The 18,717-nt window shown below is 43.6% G+C and overlaps 1 protein-coding gene across 6 annotated transcripts in view; it reads left to right on the top strand.

Annotated features, from left to right (window-relative positions):
- Positions 1 to 18,007, top strand: part of LOC110499567 (calpain-1 catalytic subunit) — a 46,657-nt gene extending 28,650 nt beyond the window's left edge. For 3 of the 6 annotated variants that reach the window (XM_090213189.1, XM_090213187.1, XM_090213188.1), the window contains 2 exons: positions 3,699 to 3,859; positions 8,522 to 8,565. In XM_090213189.1, coding sequence (XP_090069315.1) covers positions 3,699 to 3,859; positions 8,522 to 8,550 — 190 coding nt within the window. In that variant the 3' untranslated portion in view covers positions 8,551 to 8,565. Of the gene's footprint in view, positions 1 to 3,698; positions 3,860 to 8,521; positions 8,566 to 8,689; positions 8,860 to 9,003; positions 9,072 to 9,198; positions 9,411 to 9,480; positions 9,521 to 11,630; positions 11,697 to 11,839; positions 11,898 to 12,093; positions 12,159 to 13,979; positions 14,049 to 14,779; positions 14,859 to 14,926; positions 15,041 to 15,648; positions 15,708 to 15,865 lie in introns of those variants that run through there. The other 3 variants (XM_090213186.1, XM_090213185.1, XM_036956415.2) reach the window with 2 other exon arrangements.
- Positions 18,008 to 18,717: the final 710 nt, after the last annotated feature.

Genomic DNA, 18,717 nt, shown 5'->3' with positions numbered 1-18,717 from the left:
TTCACAGAACAGTGCAAACTGGCTCTAACCAGAATAGAAAGAGGAGTGGGAGACCCTGGTGCACAACTGAGGAAGAGGACATGTACATTAGAGTGCTAAGTTTGAGAAACCGACGCCTCACAAGTCCTCAATTGTCAGCTTCATTAAATAGTATCCGCAAAACACCAGTCTCAAGGTCAACAGTGAAGAGGCGACTCCGGGATGCTGGCCTTCTAGGCAGAGTTGCAAAGAAAAAGCCATATCTCAGACTGGCCAATAAAAATAAAATATTGGACAGAGAAAGATTGGAAAAAAAGTGTTATGAATCTAAGTTTGAGGTGTTCGGATCACAAAGAAGAACATTCGTGAGACGCAGAAAAAATTAAACGATGCTGGAGGAGTGTGATGGGAGATTTGTACAGGGTAAAAGGGATCTTGAAGAAGGAAGGCTATCACTCCATTTTGCAACGCCATGCCATACCCTGTGGACGGCACTTAATTGGAGCCAATTTCCTCATACAACAGGACAATGACCCAAAGCACAGCTCCAAACTATGCAATAACTATTTAGGGAAAAAGCAGTCAGCTGGTATTCTGTCTTTAATGGAGTGGCCACCACAGTCATCTACTAAATGACTAAAATATTAACAAATAAATATAATTATAATCCTGGAAATCTCGATGTTATGACTATAAAAACTGTAATATTTTATGCTTCACTGAGTCGTGGCTGAACGATGACAACATCAACATAGAGCTGGCTGGTTATACGATGTACCGGCAGGACGGAACAGTGGCGTCTGGTAAGACAAGGGGCGGTGGTAAATATGTAAGGAAGTCTCGAGCTGTTGCTCACCTGAGGTAGAGTTTCTCATGATAAGCTGTAGACCACACTATCTACCGAGAGAGTTCATCTGTATTTTTTGTTGCTGTGTACATACCACCACAGTCAGAGGCTGGCACTATAACACGGAACCCAAACCGGCTGCGCGCGTGCACCATCGTGCATACATTTATTTTTTCCTCCCACACCAAACGCAATCACAACACGCAGGTTAAAATATCAAACTCTGAACCAATGACATTAATTTGGGAACAGGTCGAAAAGCATTAAACATGTATGGCAATTTAGCTAGTTAGCTTGCACTTGCTAGCTAATTTGTCCTATTTAGCTAGCTTGCTGTTGCTAGCTAATTTGTCCTATTTAGCTAGCTTGCTGTTGCTAGCTAATTTGTCCTATTTAGTTAGCTTGCTGTTGCTAGCTAATTTGTCCTATTTAGCTAGCTTGCTGTTGCTAGCTAATTTGTCATGGGATATAAACATTGAGTTGTTATTTTACCTGAAATGCACAAGGTCCTCTACTCCAACAATTAACCCACACATACAACGGCCAACCGAATCCTTTCTAGTCATCTCTCCTCCTTCCAGGATTTTTCATCTTTGAACTTATATGGTGATTGGCATCTACACTTTCATAGTATTACCACGACAACCGGCAAAACATTTGTCTTTCAATCACCCACGTGGTTATAACCAATGAGGGGATGGCACGTGGGTACCTGCTTCTATAAACCAATGAGGAGATGGGAGAGGCAGGACTTGCAGCGCGATCTGCGTCAGAAATAGAAATTACTTCTATTTTAGCCCTTGGCAACGCAGACGCTCGTTGGCGCACGCGAGCAGTGTGGGTGCAATAATTGAATACATGGATTCCTACATTTACTTTGCGATGCTCGCGCACGCGACATGTCCGGTCTGGTCAGCATGTAAGACAGTATTGAATGAGCTGTATTCTGCCATAAGCAAACAAGAAAACGCTCACCCAGAGGCGGCGTTCCTAGTGGCCGGGGACTTTAATGCAGGGAAACTTGAATCAGTTTTACCAAATTTATGTCAGCATGTGCAACCAAAGGGAAAAAAATGCTGGACCACCTTTACACCACACACAGACCACCATAGTGCATGTGCCCAAGAATACTAAGGTAACCTGCCTAAATGACAACCTACCCGTGACACTCACGCCTGTAGCCATGAAGTGCTGTGAAAGGCTGGTCTAAAGGAACACCTATGTGAGAATGCTAATCATTGACTACAGCTCAGCGTTCAACACCATAGTGGCGGCAGGTAGCCTAGTGGTTAGAGCGTTGGATTTGTAACCGAAAGGTTGCCAGATCGAATCCCTGAGCTGACAAGGTAAAAATATGTCATCCTGCCCCCCTGAACAAGCAGTTAAATCCACTGTTCCTAGACCAGTTAACCCACTGTTCCTAGACCAGTTAACCCACTGTTCCTAGACCAGTTAACCCACTGTTCCTCGGCCGTCATTGAAAATAAGAATTTCTTCTTAACTGACTTGCCTCGTTAAATATACCCTGGGACTAAACACCTCCCTCTGCAACTGGATCCTGGACTTGCTGACAGGCTGCCCGCAGGTGGTAAGGGTAGGTAATAACACATCTGCCACGCTGATCCTCAACACGGGGGCCCCTCGGGTTCGTGCTCGGCCCCCTCCTGTACTTCCTGTTCACTCATGACTGCACGGCCAGGCACGACTCCAACACCATCATTAAATTTGGCGATGACCTATAGGAGGTCAGGAGGTCAGCGACCTGGCCGTGTGGTGCCAGAATAAACGTAACCAAGGGGTTCGTGCTCGGTCTTGGTCTACGTTTATTCTGTGGACTACAGGAAAAGGGGGACCGAGCACGCGCCATTCTCATCGACAGGGCTGTAGTGGAGCAGGTTGAGAGCTTCAAGTTCCTTGGTGTCCACATTACCAACAAACTAACATGGTCCAAACACACCAAGACAGTCGTGAAGAGGGCACGACAAAACCTATTCCCCCTCAGGAGACTGAAAAGATTTGGCATGGGTCCTCAGAATCTCAAAAGGTTCTACAGCTGCACCATCGAGAGCATCCTGGTTGTATCACTGCCTGGTATGGCAACTACTCGACCTCCGACCGCAAGGCACTACAGAGGGTAGTGTGAACAGCCCAGTACATCACTGGGGCCAAGCTTCCTGTCATCCAGGTGGTGTCAGATGAGGGCCCTAAAAATTGTCAAAGACTCCAGCCACCCTAGTCATAGACTGTTCTCTCTGCTACCGCACGGCAAGCGGTACCGGAGCGCCAAGTCTAGGTCCAAGAGGCTTCTAAACAGCTTCTAACCCGAAGCCATACAACTCCTGAACATCTAATCAAATGGCTACCCAGACTATTGGCATTGTCCCCCCCCCCCCCTCTCTCTCTTTTCGCCACTGCTACTCTCTGTTGTTATAGCCACTTTAATAACTCTACCTACATGTACATATTACCTCAACTAACCGGTGCCCCCCACACATTGACTCTGTACCGGTACCCCCCTGTATATAGTCTCACTATTGCTATTTCACTGCTGCTCTTTAATTACTTGTTACTTTTATTTCTTATTCTTATCCGTATTTTTTTTAAACTGCATTGTTGGTTAGGGGGCTCGTAAGTAAGCATTTCACTGTAAGGTCTGCAACTGTTGTATTCTGCATTTTACTGTAAGTTCCTCCTTGGCGTTCACATCAACATCAAACGTTGTATTCGGCTACATGTGACTAATAACATTAGATCTGGTGTTAGGATTATGTTGTGACTAATAACATTAGATCTGGTGTTAGGATTATGTTGTGACTAATAACATTAGATCTGGTGTTAGGATTATGTTGTGACTATGTTATATTCCCTGTAGGATGACGTTCCAGGAGTTCCTGAGGCAGTTTTCCCGTCTGGAGATCTGCAACCTGACGGCGGACGCTCTGAGTGAGGACGGCCTCAGCCACTGGAACACCATCAAGTTCCACGGCATGTGGAGACGGGGGAGTACCGCCGGGGGCTGCCGCAACCACCCCAGTGAGTCACACACAGTTGACTAGTACATATGTTTACATACCAGAACACATCGAACATACCAGAACACATAGAACATACCAGAACACATAGAACATACCAGAACACATAGAACATACCAGAACACATAGAACATACCAGAACACGTAGAACATACCAGAACATGTAGAACACATAGAACATACCAGAACACACAGAACATACCAGAACACATAGAACATACCAGAACACATAGAACATACCAGAACACATAGAACATACCAGATCACGTAGAACATACCAGAATACGTAGAACACATAGAACATACCAGAACAGGTAGAACATATCAGAACACGTAGAACATACCAGAACACATAGAACATACCAGAACACATAGAACATACCAGATCATGTAGAACATACCAGAACACATAGAACATACCATAACAGGTAGAACATACCAGAACACATAGAACACATAGAACATACCAGAACACGTAGAACATACCAGAACACATAGACCACATAGAACATACCAGAACAGGTAGAACATACCAGAACACATAGAACACATAGAACATACCAGAACAGGTAGAACACGTAGAACATACCAGAACACGTAGAACATACCAGAACACATAGAACATACCAGAACACATAGAACACATAGAACATACCAGAACACATAGAACACATAGAACATACCAGAACATATAGAACACATAGAACATACCAGAACACATAGAACATACCAGAAGACGTAGAACATACCAGAACATGTAGAGCATACCAGAACACATAGAACATACCAGATCACGTAGAACATACCAGAACACATAGAACATACCAGAACAGGTAGAACATATCAGAACACATAGAACATACCAGAACAGGTAGAACATACCAGAACATGTAGAACATACCAGAACACGTAGAACATACCAGAACACGTAGAACATACCAGAACACGTAGAACACATAGAACATACCAGAACACGTAGAACATACCAGAACACGTAGAACATACCAGAACACATAGAACATACCAGAACACGTAGAGCATACCAGAACACGTAGAACATACCAGAACACGTAGAACATACCAGAACACGTAGAACACATAGAACATACCAGAACACGTAGAGCATACCAGAACACGTAGAACATACCAGAACACGTAGAACATACCAGAACACGTAGAACATACCAGAACACGTAGAACATACCAGAACACATATAACATACCAGAACACAAGGCATATTTACAGGAGATTTACAGTAAAAGATAGGGAAAGGGGGGATACCTAGTCAGTAGTACAACTGAATACATTCAACTGAAATGTGTCTTCCACATTTAACCCAACCCCTCTGAATCAGAGAATACCGGGGTAGCTGGGGATGGCAGGAAGGAACCACCCCAGTGAGTCAGAATCAGATCACATACCAGAACACAGAATATATCTGTCCAGATTTCTCTATTGAGGCCTAAGTCAAATGTAAGCTATTTGCTTATTGTTACAAAAGTACAGACTCCGAGCATCTAAATGTTATATATACCACTGTGGTTGGAGGAAACATGGGGAAGTCATGCTGCTTTAAAAGTTGATACATTAATCATCCCATTTAGGAGACAAGTTGAAGGAAATGCCCTTTTAAAAGATTTTGTGGATGTTTTCACACCTCATAGAGAGCTCTTTGTTTAATTAAACCCATTCAGCATCGTTCACACACTCTTAAGCCTTAGCCCCACCCATCTCTTAAGCCTTAGCCCCACCCATCTCTTAAGCCTTAGGCCCACCCATCTCTTAAGCCTTAGGCCCACCCATCTCTTAAGCCTTAGCCCCACCCATCTCTTAAGCCTTAGGCCCACCCATCTCTTAAGCCTTAGCCCCACCCATCTCTTAAGCCTTAGCCCCACCCATCTCTTAAGCCTTAGCCCCACCCATCTCTTAAGCCTTAGCCCCACCCATCTCTTAAGCCTTAGGCCCACCCACACATCTAATCGCATGTGAGTCAGCATGGCATTGTCCTCCAGAAACGAGTCTCTCTGCTTTTAAACCCAGCTAAATACAGGGCCAGAAACTAGTCTCTCCTACTTTTAAACCCAGCTAAATTCAGGGCCAGAAAGTAGCCTCTCCTACTTTTAAACCCAGCTAAATTCAGGGCCAGAATCTAGTCTCTCCTACTTTTAAACCCAGCTAAATTCAGGGCCAGAAACTAGTCTCTGCTTTTAAACCCAGCTAAATTCAGGGCCAGAAACTAGTCGCTGCTTTTAAACCCAGCTAAATTCAGGGCCAGAAACTAGTCTCTCCTACTTTTAAACCCAGCTAAATTCAGGGCCAGAAACTAGTCTCTCCTACTTTTAAACCCAGCTAAATTCAGGGCCAGAAACTAGTCTCTCCTACTTTTAAACCCAGCTAAATTCAGGGCCAGAATCTAGTCTCTCCTACTTTTAAACCCAGCTAAATTCAGGGCCAGAAACTAGTCTCTCCTACTTTTAAAACCAGCTAAATTCAGGGCCAGAATCTAGTCTCTCCTACTTTTAAACCCAGCTAAATTCAGGGCCAGAAACTAGTCCATGCTTTTAAACCCAGCTAAATTCAGGGCCAGAAACTAGTCTCTGCTTTCAAACCCAGCTAAATTCAGGGCCAGAAACTAGTCGCTGCTTTTAAACCCAGCTAAATTCAGGGCCAGAAACTAGTCTCTCCTACTTTTAAACCCAGCTAAATTCAGGGTCAGAAACTAGTCTCTCCTACTTTTAAACCCAGCTAAATTCAGGGCCAGAAACTAGTCTCTCCTACTTTTAAACCCAGCTAAATTCAGGGCCAGAAACTAGTCTCTCCTACTTTTAAACCCAGCTAAATTCAGGGCCAGAAACTAGTCTCTCCTGCTTTTAAACCCAGCTAAATTCAGGGCCAGAAACTAGTCTCTCCTACTTTTAAACCCAGCTAAATTCAGGGCCAGAAACTAGTCTCTGCTTTTAAACCCAGCTAAATTCAGGGCCAGAAACTAGTCTCTGGCTTTTAAACCCAGCTAAATTCAGGGCCAGAAACTAGTCTCTGCTTTTAAACTTTAAGAGCTGTAGCAACACTTTGACAGTTGTCCATAGCTTTCCAAAAATCCACTGTAGCAAAGATCATCTACCTATTGACCAGGGAAAAGCCCATTCTGTTATAGACAGAAACCTGTGACATGACAGACCAATCAGGACTCACCACCCCATTATCTCAGCCAATCATGACTAGCCGGAAAGCATCCTGTCTTTCTCCCTGTATAGCTCAGTGCTTTCTCCTTGGCTAAACTAGATTAATCAGTTAACATGTCTATTCATATAAACAGATCCCAGACCAGTTAAGGCACATGAAAGTTCACATGTTCAAGAAAGCATTTCGGCAATAAACAAAAAACACATATTTTTTATTTTCAAACGGCCCTACTATGAAGTAGAGTCCAAAGCCTCGGATCCTGTACCTAGTCACATTTACAGTCAACATAACACCATCCCAGACCATGAAGAACAGTTCAGATATGCTGTTTAATAAATACTTTTCTTTTTATTTATTTTATTTTACCTTTATTTAACCAGGTAGACCAGATCACCTTTATTTAACCAGGTAGACCAGATCACCTTTATTTAACCAGGTAGACCAGATCACCTTTATTTAACCAGGTAGACCAGATCACCTTTATTTAACCAGGTAGACCAGATCACCTTTATTTAACCAGGTAGACCAGATCACCTTTATTTAACCAGGTAGACCAGATCACCTTTATTTAACCAGGTAGACCAGATCACCTTTATTTAACCAGGTAGACCAGATCACCTTTATTTAACCAGGTAGGCCAGATCACCTTTATTTAACCAGGTAGACCAGATCACCTTTATTTAACCAGGTAGGCCAGATCACCTTTATTTAACCAGGTAGACCAGATCACCTTTATTTAACCAGGTAGACCAGATCACCTTTATTTAACCAGGTAGACCAGATCACCTTTATTTAACCAGGTAGACCAGATCACCTTTATTTAACCAGGTAGACCAGATCACCTTTATTTAACCAGGTAGACCAGATCACCTTTATTTAACCAGGTAGACCAGATCACCTTTATTTAACCAGGTAGACCAGATCACCTTTATTTAACCAGGTAGACCAGATCACCTTTATTTAACCAGGTAGACCAGATCACCTTTATTTAACCAGGTAGGCCAGATCACCTTTATTTAACCAGGTAGACCAGTTGAGAACAAGTTCTCATTTACAACTGCGACCTGGCCAAGATAAAGCAAGGCAGTGCGACACAAACAACAACACAGAGTTACACATGGAATAAACAAACGTACAGTCAATAATACCTTAGAAAAAGTCTATATACAGTGTGTTCAAATGAGGTAGGATAAGAGAGGTAAGGCAATAAATAGGCCATAGTAGCAAAATAATTACAATTTAGCAATTAAACACTGGAGTGATTAGATGTGCAGAAGATGAATGTGCAAGTAGAGATACTGGGGTGCAAAGGAGCAAAAAATAAATAACAATATGGGGATGAGGTAGTTGGGTGGGCTATTTACAGATGGGCTGTGTAAAGTCTTACTAAAGACTTCTAGATGGCTAATAAAACAGAACTGGACCACAGCAGCATCAACCCCCCCAGTATAACTCTGTCTTATCTCTGGGTTCCTCCAGACACGTTCTGGATCAACCCCTCAGTATAACTCTGTCTTATTTCTGTGTTCCTCTAGACACGTTCTGGATCAACCCCCCAGTATAACTCTGTCTTATCTCTGTGTTCCTCTAGACACGTTCTGGATCAACCCCCCAGTATAACTCTGTCTTATCTCTGTGTTCCTCCAGACACGTTCTGGATCAACCCCCAGTATAAGATCACTCTGCTAGAGGAGGACGACGACCCTGAGGATGACGAGGTGGCCTGTAGCTTCCTGGTGGCTCTGATGCAGAAGGATAGGAGGAGGTACCGGGGACAGGGACAGGACATGCACACCATCGGGTTCGCCATCTACGAGGTGAGAGACAAGCAGGCCATCATTATAAATGATTAGATCTTAACGGACTTGTCTGGTTAAATAATGGTTAAATAACCTGTTCACAGACATTCATTTTTTTTTATGTTTCCAAAGCTTCATGATTTTTCTCTTTTCGTTTTGCAGATTCCAGAAGAGGTATGGAAGCTATATATTTCATGAATTTGCTTCATGCAGTTTCTGCCGCACTTGTACGAATGATCACTTCCTAGGGTATGGCTTAGTTATTAGTTCATTTGAATGATACACACTTAAATCACATCTAGTTGAGCTTCAAACCCACGTCTATCTGTCTCTGTTTCCTACCGTGATCCTCTGCAGTACAGGGGCTGTCAGAACGTGCACCTAAAGAAAGACTTCTTCCTGACCCACTCATCCTGCGCTCGCTCGGAGACCTTCATCAACCTGAGAGAGGTCAGCAACCGTCTCCGTCTGCCTCCAGGAGAATACCTCATCGTCCCCTCCACCTTCGAGTCTGGGCAGGAGGCCGACTTTGTCCTCCGAGTCTTCACTGAGAAACAGTCCGAGACAGAGTGAGTGTGTGTTGTGGGGGTCTGTGGTCTGTGTGTGTTGATTTTCATTGTGTCTGTTTTCTCATTCCAGAGAGCTTGATGACATCATATCTGCAGACCTGGAAGATGAGGTGGGTTTTCTCAACACCTGCAGTCACTCACTTTCATTTATACAGGTGTATAAAATCGAATACACAGCCATGTAATCTCCATAGACAAACATTGTCAGTAGAATGGCCTTACTGAAGAGCTCAGGGACTTTCACTGTGGCACCATTATAAGATGCCACCTTTCCAACAAGTCAGTTTGTCAAATTTTTGTGCTGATAGAGCTGCCCCGGTCAACTGTAAGTGCTGTTATTGTGGAAACGTCTAGGAGAAACAACGGCTCAGCTGCGAAGTGGTAGTCCACACAAGCTCACAGAATGGACCGCCAAGTGCTGAAGGGCATAAAAATGATTTGTCCTCGGTTGCAATTCTCACTACTGAGTTCCAAACTGCCTCTGGAAGCAACGTCAGCAACAATAACTGTTCATCAGGAGCTTCATGAAATGGGTTTCCATGGCCGAGCAGCCACACACAAGCCTAAGATCACCATGCGCAATGCCAAGCGTCGGCTGGAGTGGTGTAATGCTCGCCGCCATTGGACTCTGGAGCAGTGGAAACGTGTTCTCTGGAGTGATGAATCACACTTCACCATCTGGCAGTCCGACGGACGTATCTGGGTTTGGCGGATGCCAGGAGGACGCTACCTGCCCCAATGCATAGTGCCAACTGTAAAGTTTGGTGGAGGAGGAATAATGGTCTGGGACTGTTTTTCATGGTTCGGGCTAGGCCCCTTAGTTCCAGTGAAGGGAAATCTTAACGGTACAGCATACAATGACATTCTAGATGATTCTGTGCTTCCAAGTTTGTGGCAATATTTTGGTGTAGGCCCTTTTCCTGTTTTAGCATGACGATGTCCCCAAACACAAAACGATGTCAAAAACAGGCTTTTCAAATACAATCTCTTTTTGGGGTTAGTTGTGGTCAATTAGCATCTCCGACAAGAGGCTGAATCTGGTCGATGATCCCTGATGTAGACTTCATTATCATGTTATTGAATAGTTGAGGGGAGGCAGGTAGCCTAGTGGTTAGAGCATTGGACTAGTAACCAGCAGGTAGCCTAGTGGTTAGAGTGTTGGGCTAGTAACCAGCAGGTAGACTAGTGGTTAGAGTGTTGGACTAGTAACCAGCAGGTAGACTAGTGGTTAGAGCGTTGGATTAGTAACCAGCAGGTAGCCTAGTGGTTAGAGTGTTGGACTAGTAACCAGCAGGTAGACTAGTGGTTAGAGCGTTGGATTAGTAACCAGCAGGTAGACTAGTGGTTAGAGTGTTGGGCTAGTAACCAGCAGGTAGACTAGTGGTTAGAGTGTTGGACTAGTAACCAGCAGGTAGACTAGTGGTTAGAGCGTTGGATTAGTAACCAGCAGGTAGCCTAGTGGTTAGAGCGTTGGACTAGTAACCAGCAGGTAGACTAGTGGTTAGAGCGTTGGACTAGTAACCAGCAGGTAGACTAGTGGTTAGAGCGTTGGATTAGTAACCAGCAGGTAGACTAGTGGTTAGAGTGTTGGGCTAGTAACCAGCAGGTAGACTAGTGGTTAGAGTGTTGGACTAGTAACCAGCAGGTAGACTAGTGGTTAGAGCGTTGGATTAGTAACCAGCAGGTAGCCTAGTGGTTAGAGCGTTGGGCTAGTAACCAGTAGGTAGCCTAGTGGTTAGAGCGTTGGATTAGTAACCAGCAGGTAGACTAGTGGTTAGAGTGTTGGGCTAGTAACCAGCAGGTAGCCTAGTGGTTAGAGTGTTGGGCTAGTAACCAGCAGGTAGACTAGTGGTTAGAGTGTTGGGCTAGTAACCAGCAGGTAGACTAGTGGTTAGAGCGTTGGATTAGTAACCAGCAGGTAGCCTAGTGGTTAGAGCGTTGGACTAGTAACCGAAAGGTTGTAAGATCGAATCACCGAGCTGACAAGGTAAAAATCTGTTGTTCTGCCCCTGAACAGGCAGTTACCCCACTGTTCCCTGGTAGGACATTATAAATAAGAATTTGTTCTTAACTGACTTACCTAGTTAAATAAAAGGTAAAATAAAATGTTTAAAAAAAATCCCTGATGTAGAGACTTCATGATCATGTTATTGTCATTTTTACATTGTACACTTGTGATGAAATGGTTTAAATGACATCATCACATCTGTTCCCTTACAGGACCACATCAGTGAAGATGACGTCGACGAAGCTTTCAGATCCATGTTTGCTCAGCTTGCAGGAGAGGTAGGTTTCCCTTATCGATCTGTTCGCTAAGTTAGAGATGGCCATCAGCTATGCTAGATGTAGTTTAGCTAACAAATATGCTTACATCTCTTAAGATCTATGTCTGAACCAGGGTTTTCTCACTGTCCCTTCTGTGACTATAGGACATGGAGATATCGGTCCGTGAGCTCAGGACCATCCTGAACCGGGTGGTGACTAGACGTGAGTACAGAGGTTTCCTTTCGTTTGAACCCACAATGTCCTCATACACTCATACACTATTGACCCCAAAACCACAGGACAAGTGGTGTAAGCTCCTCTTCTCAGGAGAACAGGGGGTGTAGCAATCCTTGTGGGGTTCTGCTGTAGTAAGACTCAGATCATCAGTTTCAATGTTTGACGGGTTGTGTGCTTTCAGACAAAGACCTGAAGACAGACGGTTTCAGTATGGAGTCCTGTAGGACCATGGTCAATCTCATGGATGTATCCTCTACGGTCTGTCTGTGTTGATCAGGGTCCCCACCAAAGACATAGAATGACTAGAATGGACATTCCAATTCAAGTCAGTTGGGGAAGAGGTCTAGTCATTCTCTTTCTATGGTGAAGACCCTGATCAGTGTTTCATTAAGACAGCCAGTCAGTTACTGAGTGATTCAGTTAGACAGTCAGTCGGTTATTGAGTGTTTCAGTCAGACAGTCAGTCAGTTATTGAGTGTTTCAGGCAGGCAGACAGTCAGTTATTGAGTGTTTCAGTTAGACAGTAAGTCAGTTACTGAGTGTTTCAGTTAGACAGACAGTTATTGAGTGTTTCAGTCAGACAGTCAGTTATTGAGTGTTTCAGTCAGACAGTCAGTTATTGAGTGTTTCAGTCAGACAGTCAGTTACTGAGTGTTTCAGTCAGACAGACAGTTATTGAGTGTTTCAGTCAGACAGTCAGTTATTGAGTGTTTCAGTCAGACAGTCAGTCAGTTACTGAGTGTTTCAGTTAGACAGACAGTTATTGAGTGTTTCAGTTAGACAGACAGTTACTGAGTGTTTCAGTCAGTCAGTCAGTTACTGAGTGTTTCAGTTAGACAGACAGTTACTGAGTGTTTCAGTTAGACAGACAGTCAGTTACTGAGTGTTTCAGTCAGACAGTCAGTTATTGAGTGTTTCAGTCAGACAGTCAGTTACTGAGTGTTTCAGTTAGACAGACAGTTATTGAGTGTTTCAGTCAGTTATTGAGTGTTTCAGTCAGTTATTGAGTGTTTCAGTCAGACAGTCAGTTACTGAGTGTTTCAGTCAGACAGTCAGTTACTGAGTGTTTCAGTCAGACAGTCAGTTACTGAGTGTTTCAGACAGACAGTCAGTTACTGAGTGTTTCAGTCAGACAGTCAGTCAGTTACTGAGTGTTTCAGTCAGACAGTCAGTTACTGAGTGTTTCAGTCAGACAGTCAGTTACTGAGTGTTTCAGTCAGTTATTGAGCGTTTCAGTTAGACAGTCAGTCAGTTACTGAGTGTTTCAGTTAGACAGACAGTTACTGAGTGTTTCAGTCAGTCAGTCAGTTACTGAGTGTTTCAGTTAGACAGACAGTCAGTTACTGAGTGTTTCAGTCAGTTATTGAGCGTTTCAGTTAGACAGTCAGTCAGTTACTGAGTGTTTCAGTTAGACAGACAGTTATTGAGTGTTTCAGTCAGTTATTGAGCGTTTCAGTTAGACAGTCAGTCAGTTACTGAGTGTTTCAGTTAGACAGACAGTTACTGAGTGTTTCAGTCAGTCAGTCAGTTACTGAGTGTTTCAGTTAGACAGACAGTCAGTTACTGAGTGTTTCAGTCAGACAGACAGTCAGTTACTGAGTGTTTCAGTCAGACAGTCAGTTACTGAGTGTTTCAGTCAGACAGTCAGTTACTGAGTGTTTCAGTCAGACAGTCAGTTACTGAGTGTTTCAGTTAGACAGACAGTCAGTTACTGAGTGTTTCAGTTAGACAGACAGTTACTGAGTGTTTCAGTCAGACAGTCAGTTACTGAGTGTTTCAGTCAGACAGTCAGTTACTGAGTGTTTCAGTCAGACAGTCAGTTACTGAGTGTTTCAGTCAGACAGACAGTCAGTTACTGAGTGTTTCAGTCAGACAGTCAGTTACTGAGTGTTTCAGTCAGACAGTCAGTTACTGAGTGTTTCAGTCAGACAGTCAGTTATTGAGCGTTTCAGTCAGTTATTGAGTGTTTCAGTCAGACAGTCAGTTATTGAGTGTTTCAGTCAGACAGTCAGTTATTGAGTGTTTCTCTTTTATTCCTCTACATTCTTTGACCCGGAGATCCTTCAGAAAGATGGCAGTGCCCGTCTCGGCCTGATAGAGTTCCAAATCCTCTGGAATAAGATCAGGAAGTGGCTGGTAAGGTCTGGTTTCTCTCTCTACCACACAACTAGAAGGAGATCATATTTACGTGTCTGGAACCTGCTGTTGGTGAGAGCTAAGGGGACTGTAATTCCTTAGGACCCTGGTTTGTATTTCGCTCGAAGGACCACAATACTGATTAAAGGAATATTACTCTGTGTTCATCTCCATCTTTTGTAACAGAAACAACAGAACATATATATATATATATATATATATATATATACACACAGTATGCATAGAATGTACTTCCACTTTCTAATCTGTATGATGGGATTCAATCCAAGGTGTGCTAGGCACAATAAAGCTGACAGTGCGTATTTTAAAGTTATTTTCATGGTAAGCCCTGTGCATGTTGACTGCGCTATAGAGAATATGATATCTGTGTGTTTATCGGTAGGTCATCTGTAGAGAATGTGATATCTGTGTGTTTATCGGTAGGTCATCTGTAGAGAATGTGACATCTGTGTGGTTATCGGTAGGTCATCTGTAGAGAATGTGACATCTGTGTGTTTATCGGTAGGTCATCTGTAGAGAATGTGATATCTGTGTGTTTATCGGTAGGTCATCTGTAGAGAATATGATATCTGTGTGTTTATCGGTAGGTCATCTGTAGAGAATGTGACATCTGTGTGTTTATCGGTAGGTCATCTGTAGAGAATGTGATATCTGTGTGTTTATCGGTAGGTCATCTATAGAGAATATGATATCTGTGTGTTTATCGGTAGGTCATCTATAGAGAATATGACATGGACAAGTCAGGATCCATGAGCTCCTATGAGATGCGACTTGCTGTGGAGTCGGCAGGTATAGTTACACACACACACACACACACACACACGTACACACTACTGACTCTGCCGTCTCCGTCGTAGGTTTTAAACTGAACAACAGGCTGAATCAGGTCCTGGTGGCTCGCTATGCTGAGAACGAGGCCATAGACTTTGACAACTTCATCTGCTGTCTGGTCAAACTGGAAGCCATGTTTAGTAAGTACTGTCATTTCCTGTTAGTACTGTTATACGGTATAGTATATTAGTCACGATGAATGTATGATTAGTGCCATCACACTAGAATTACTGTACAGTCAGTGTGGCCGCCGGCCCTCCCGTCACGGCACATTGACTTGAATGGAAATATTTGTTGTAGTCGTTAGTCTAGTATTTCAATGATTAATGGTAATGCCTTATGAAGCAGAGAGCAGGTAATATCCCAGCAAAGGTTACACAAGACATTCCATTGTGTTTATATACACTGAGTGTACGAAACATTAAGAACACCTTCCTACTATCGAGTTGCACCTCCTTTTTACCCCTCAGAACAGCCTCAATTCGTCGGGGCATGGACTCTACAAGGTGTCAAAAGCGTTCCACAGGGATGCTGGTCCATGTTGACTCCAATGTTTCCCACAGTTGTGTCCAAAAGGCTGGATGTCCTGTAGGTGGTTGACCATGTTGACTCCAATGCTTCCCACAGTTGTGTCAAGTTGTCTGGATGTCCTTTAGGTGGTGGTCCAACCTTTCGGTTACTAGCCCAACGCTCTAACCACTAGGCTACCCTGCCGCCCCATGTTTATGTTGACTTTCTATTCTAACAGGATCTTTCCAGCAACTAGACAAAGAGGGAGAAGGTGTGGCTGAGATGAACATCACTGAGGTGGGTCCTGGGAATCATTCTCTGCATTTCAACAAACTACCATGCCTTTCAGCAGTGTGTTGTCTAACTCCTCTCTCTCTGTCTCTCTGTCTCTCTGTCTCTCTCTCTCTATATATATATATATATATATATATATATATATATATATGTGTGTTTAGTGGCTTTATATGACCATGTGTGGTTGAAGAGGACCAGTCTTATCCCAGGAGACAGAACAGCCAAGTGCCCGGCAGAGTGGCTCTTCCCTGGGACCATGAAGAGCTCCCTAGCCTTACTGTCCTCTGCCTGATCCTGGACTATAGGGCTGACCTGTACTGTGCTGACTCAGATGTTTTATTTCCACATTGTCCTTTCCAGCACGGCTCCAGCTACTATGGTGACAGCATAACCAGTTCGGTTCAGTTCGGCCCTATAGTGTGAATCAGTTACTCCTGCCAATCTACACTACAGCACGCCACCTCACCCACGCCACCTCAGCCTGCCAATCTACACTACAGCACGCCACCTCACCCACGCCACCTCAGCCTGCCAATCTACACTACAGCACGCCACCACACCCACGCCACATCAGCCTGCCAATCTACACTACAGCACACCAGATCACCCACGCCACCTCAGCCTGCCAATCTACACTACAGCACGCCACCACACCCACGCCACATCAGCCTGCCAGCTACATTACAGCACACCCACACCACCTCAGCCTGCCAGCTACATTACAGCACACCCACTCCACCTCACCCACGCCACCTCACCCACGCCAGCTACATTACAGCACTCCCACTCCACCTCAGCCTGCCAGCTACATTACAGCACACCCACGCCACCTCACCCACTCCACCTCACCCACGCCACCTCACCCACTCCACCTCACCCACTCCACCTCACCCACGCCACCTCACCAGCTACATTACAGCACTCCCACCCCACCTCAGCCAACCCCATATAGCAGTGAGGGTACTATTAGCCATGTAATGCAGGTTGAGACTGTTCCAAGCTAAAGACCACACACCCCATGCTACAGAGGTTACTTAGCTATACAAAATGTTGGAATTGTTCGATAGAAAACAGTCACTGTAGAACTGTAGATATGTCTGTAAACAGCATGGATCACAGTATAACTTGTATTGAAGACATTATTTGACTATGCCCAGTAGGGGGCAGTATTGACTAGTCTCAGATCTGGTGTGTTGTTATCATGTTACTGCAGTTGTAGAATGTTACTGTGTATGACGAAATACAGTATTTTAGTTATTGAACTGAACACTCAAGCGTATAACTGATCTGGCTGAAAGTATAGCAAATCATAGTTTTATGGGTTTTAAATATTTCATATTCTGATATTATTTTAGACACTGACCAAGTGGATTGGATTTACAATGCAGATTAAAGGGATGGTTCATGGTTCATCTCATTTTGATTTTGGGGCAGATTGATGGTTGATGGTTGATTTTGGGGCAGATTAAAGGGATGGTTGATGGTTGATTTTGGGGCAAATTAAAGGGATGGTTGATGGTTGATTTTGGGACAGATTAAAGGGATGGTTGATGGTTGATTTTGGGGCAAATTAAAGGGATGGTTGATGGTTGATTTTGGGACAGATTAAAGGGATGGTTGATGGTTGATTTTGGGGCAGATTAAAGGGATGGTTGATGGTTGATTTTGGGACAGATTAAAGGGATGGTTGATTTTGGGACAGATTAAAGGGATGGTTCATGGTTGATTTTGGGGCAGATTAAAGGGATGGTTCATGGTTGATTTTGGGGCAAATTAAAGGGATGGTTGATGGTTGATTTTGAGGCAAATTAAAGGGATGGTTGATGGTTGATTTTGGGACAGATTAAAGGGATGGTTGATGGTTGATTTTGGGGCAAATTAAAGGGATGGTTAATGGTTGATTTTGGGGCAGATTAAAGGGATGGTTGATTTTGGGGCAGATTAAAGGGATGGTTGATTTTGGGGTATTATTAATCTTACCTTGAGTTGTCTATATGGATTAATTATAACTAAAACCAAAAGGAAGCTGTGAGAGAAAGAGTCCAACATAATAATGAAATCAAGCAATGCCTACTGTCTAACAAGCTGTCTCTGCCTATAATGAGACACAGCTCTTAGTGACATTTCATAACATATTTCAAAGAAGTAGATAAAATATCACTTTTATTTATCTCTATTATTTCTGATTCCATCTAATATCCACATGTTGCTGTTAGAGAAGTTCTGATTGTGTCAATCCTGTCTCCAAAAGTTAGTGATTGTGAATGTAGGGTGTGCCTTCAATAAAGACATGTTCATGTTAACTACACTCTTGTGAATGAATGCTGTAGTGCACGTGTCAAACTCATTCCACGGAGGGGGTGGAGTGTTTGCGGGTTTTTTCGTTCCTCCCTTTGTATTTGATGAATTAAAGGTTACTGATTAGTAAGGAACTCTCCACATCTGGTTGTCTTAAGTTTTAAATACGGGGCCCCTCCGTGTAAACAGTTTGGCAGCCCTGTTGTAGTGGATGGTCATTGACACTATCGGCTTCCACACCGTATCGGTGTAGATCAGCACTATAGCGCGATTGAAATTTAAATGCATGTTCCCGTATTCACAGAGTGCATTCGCGAAATCGGAAAATAGCTTTCAATTTAAATTGCGCTTAATAACGACAAACTTCCGTGATAAGGATTAAATCGAGCCCTTACAATTCATAAGAGGTATGTATAGCTTTTGTCATGATTTAACACACAATCACGCACACAAATACACGTACTTGATCTAGATAGGCTACTGGTCCTGATTGTAGCAGGGCTGCATTAAATGTTATATTTATTGCCACTACAACGACGCCTCCTCATCCTCCGGCCTACATAAAACTGCGTTCATTGTCAAGTGAGAAGGTGGTATTTGCCACATAAAACTGGGGGGGACGCCCCTCCAACTCGTAATTCCTAGTGCGAACCTCGTCTATTGCTGCGTTCAAGTAGTGGTCGGAACTAACACACTTTGACATTTCCGAATTGCT

Source organism: Oncorhynchus mykiss, chromosome 20 (genome assembly GCF_057628025.1).
Source record: "Oncorhynchus mykiss isolate SJ-2025 chromosome 20, ASM5762802v1, whole genome shotgun sequence".
In the NCBI taxonomy this organism is placed as follows: domain Eukaryota; kingdom Metazoa; phylum Chordata; class Actinopteri; order Salmoniformes; family Salmonidae; genus Oncorhynchus; species Oncorhynchus mykiss.
The sequence above is the reverse complement of the archived record's forward strand: the minus strand, read 5'-3'. Positions and strand labels throughout refer to the sequence as shown.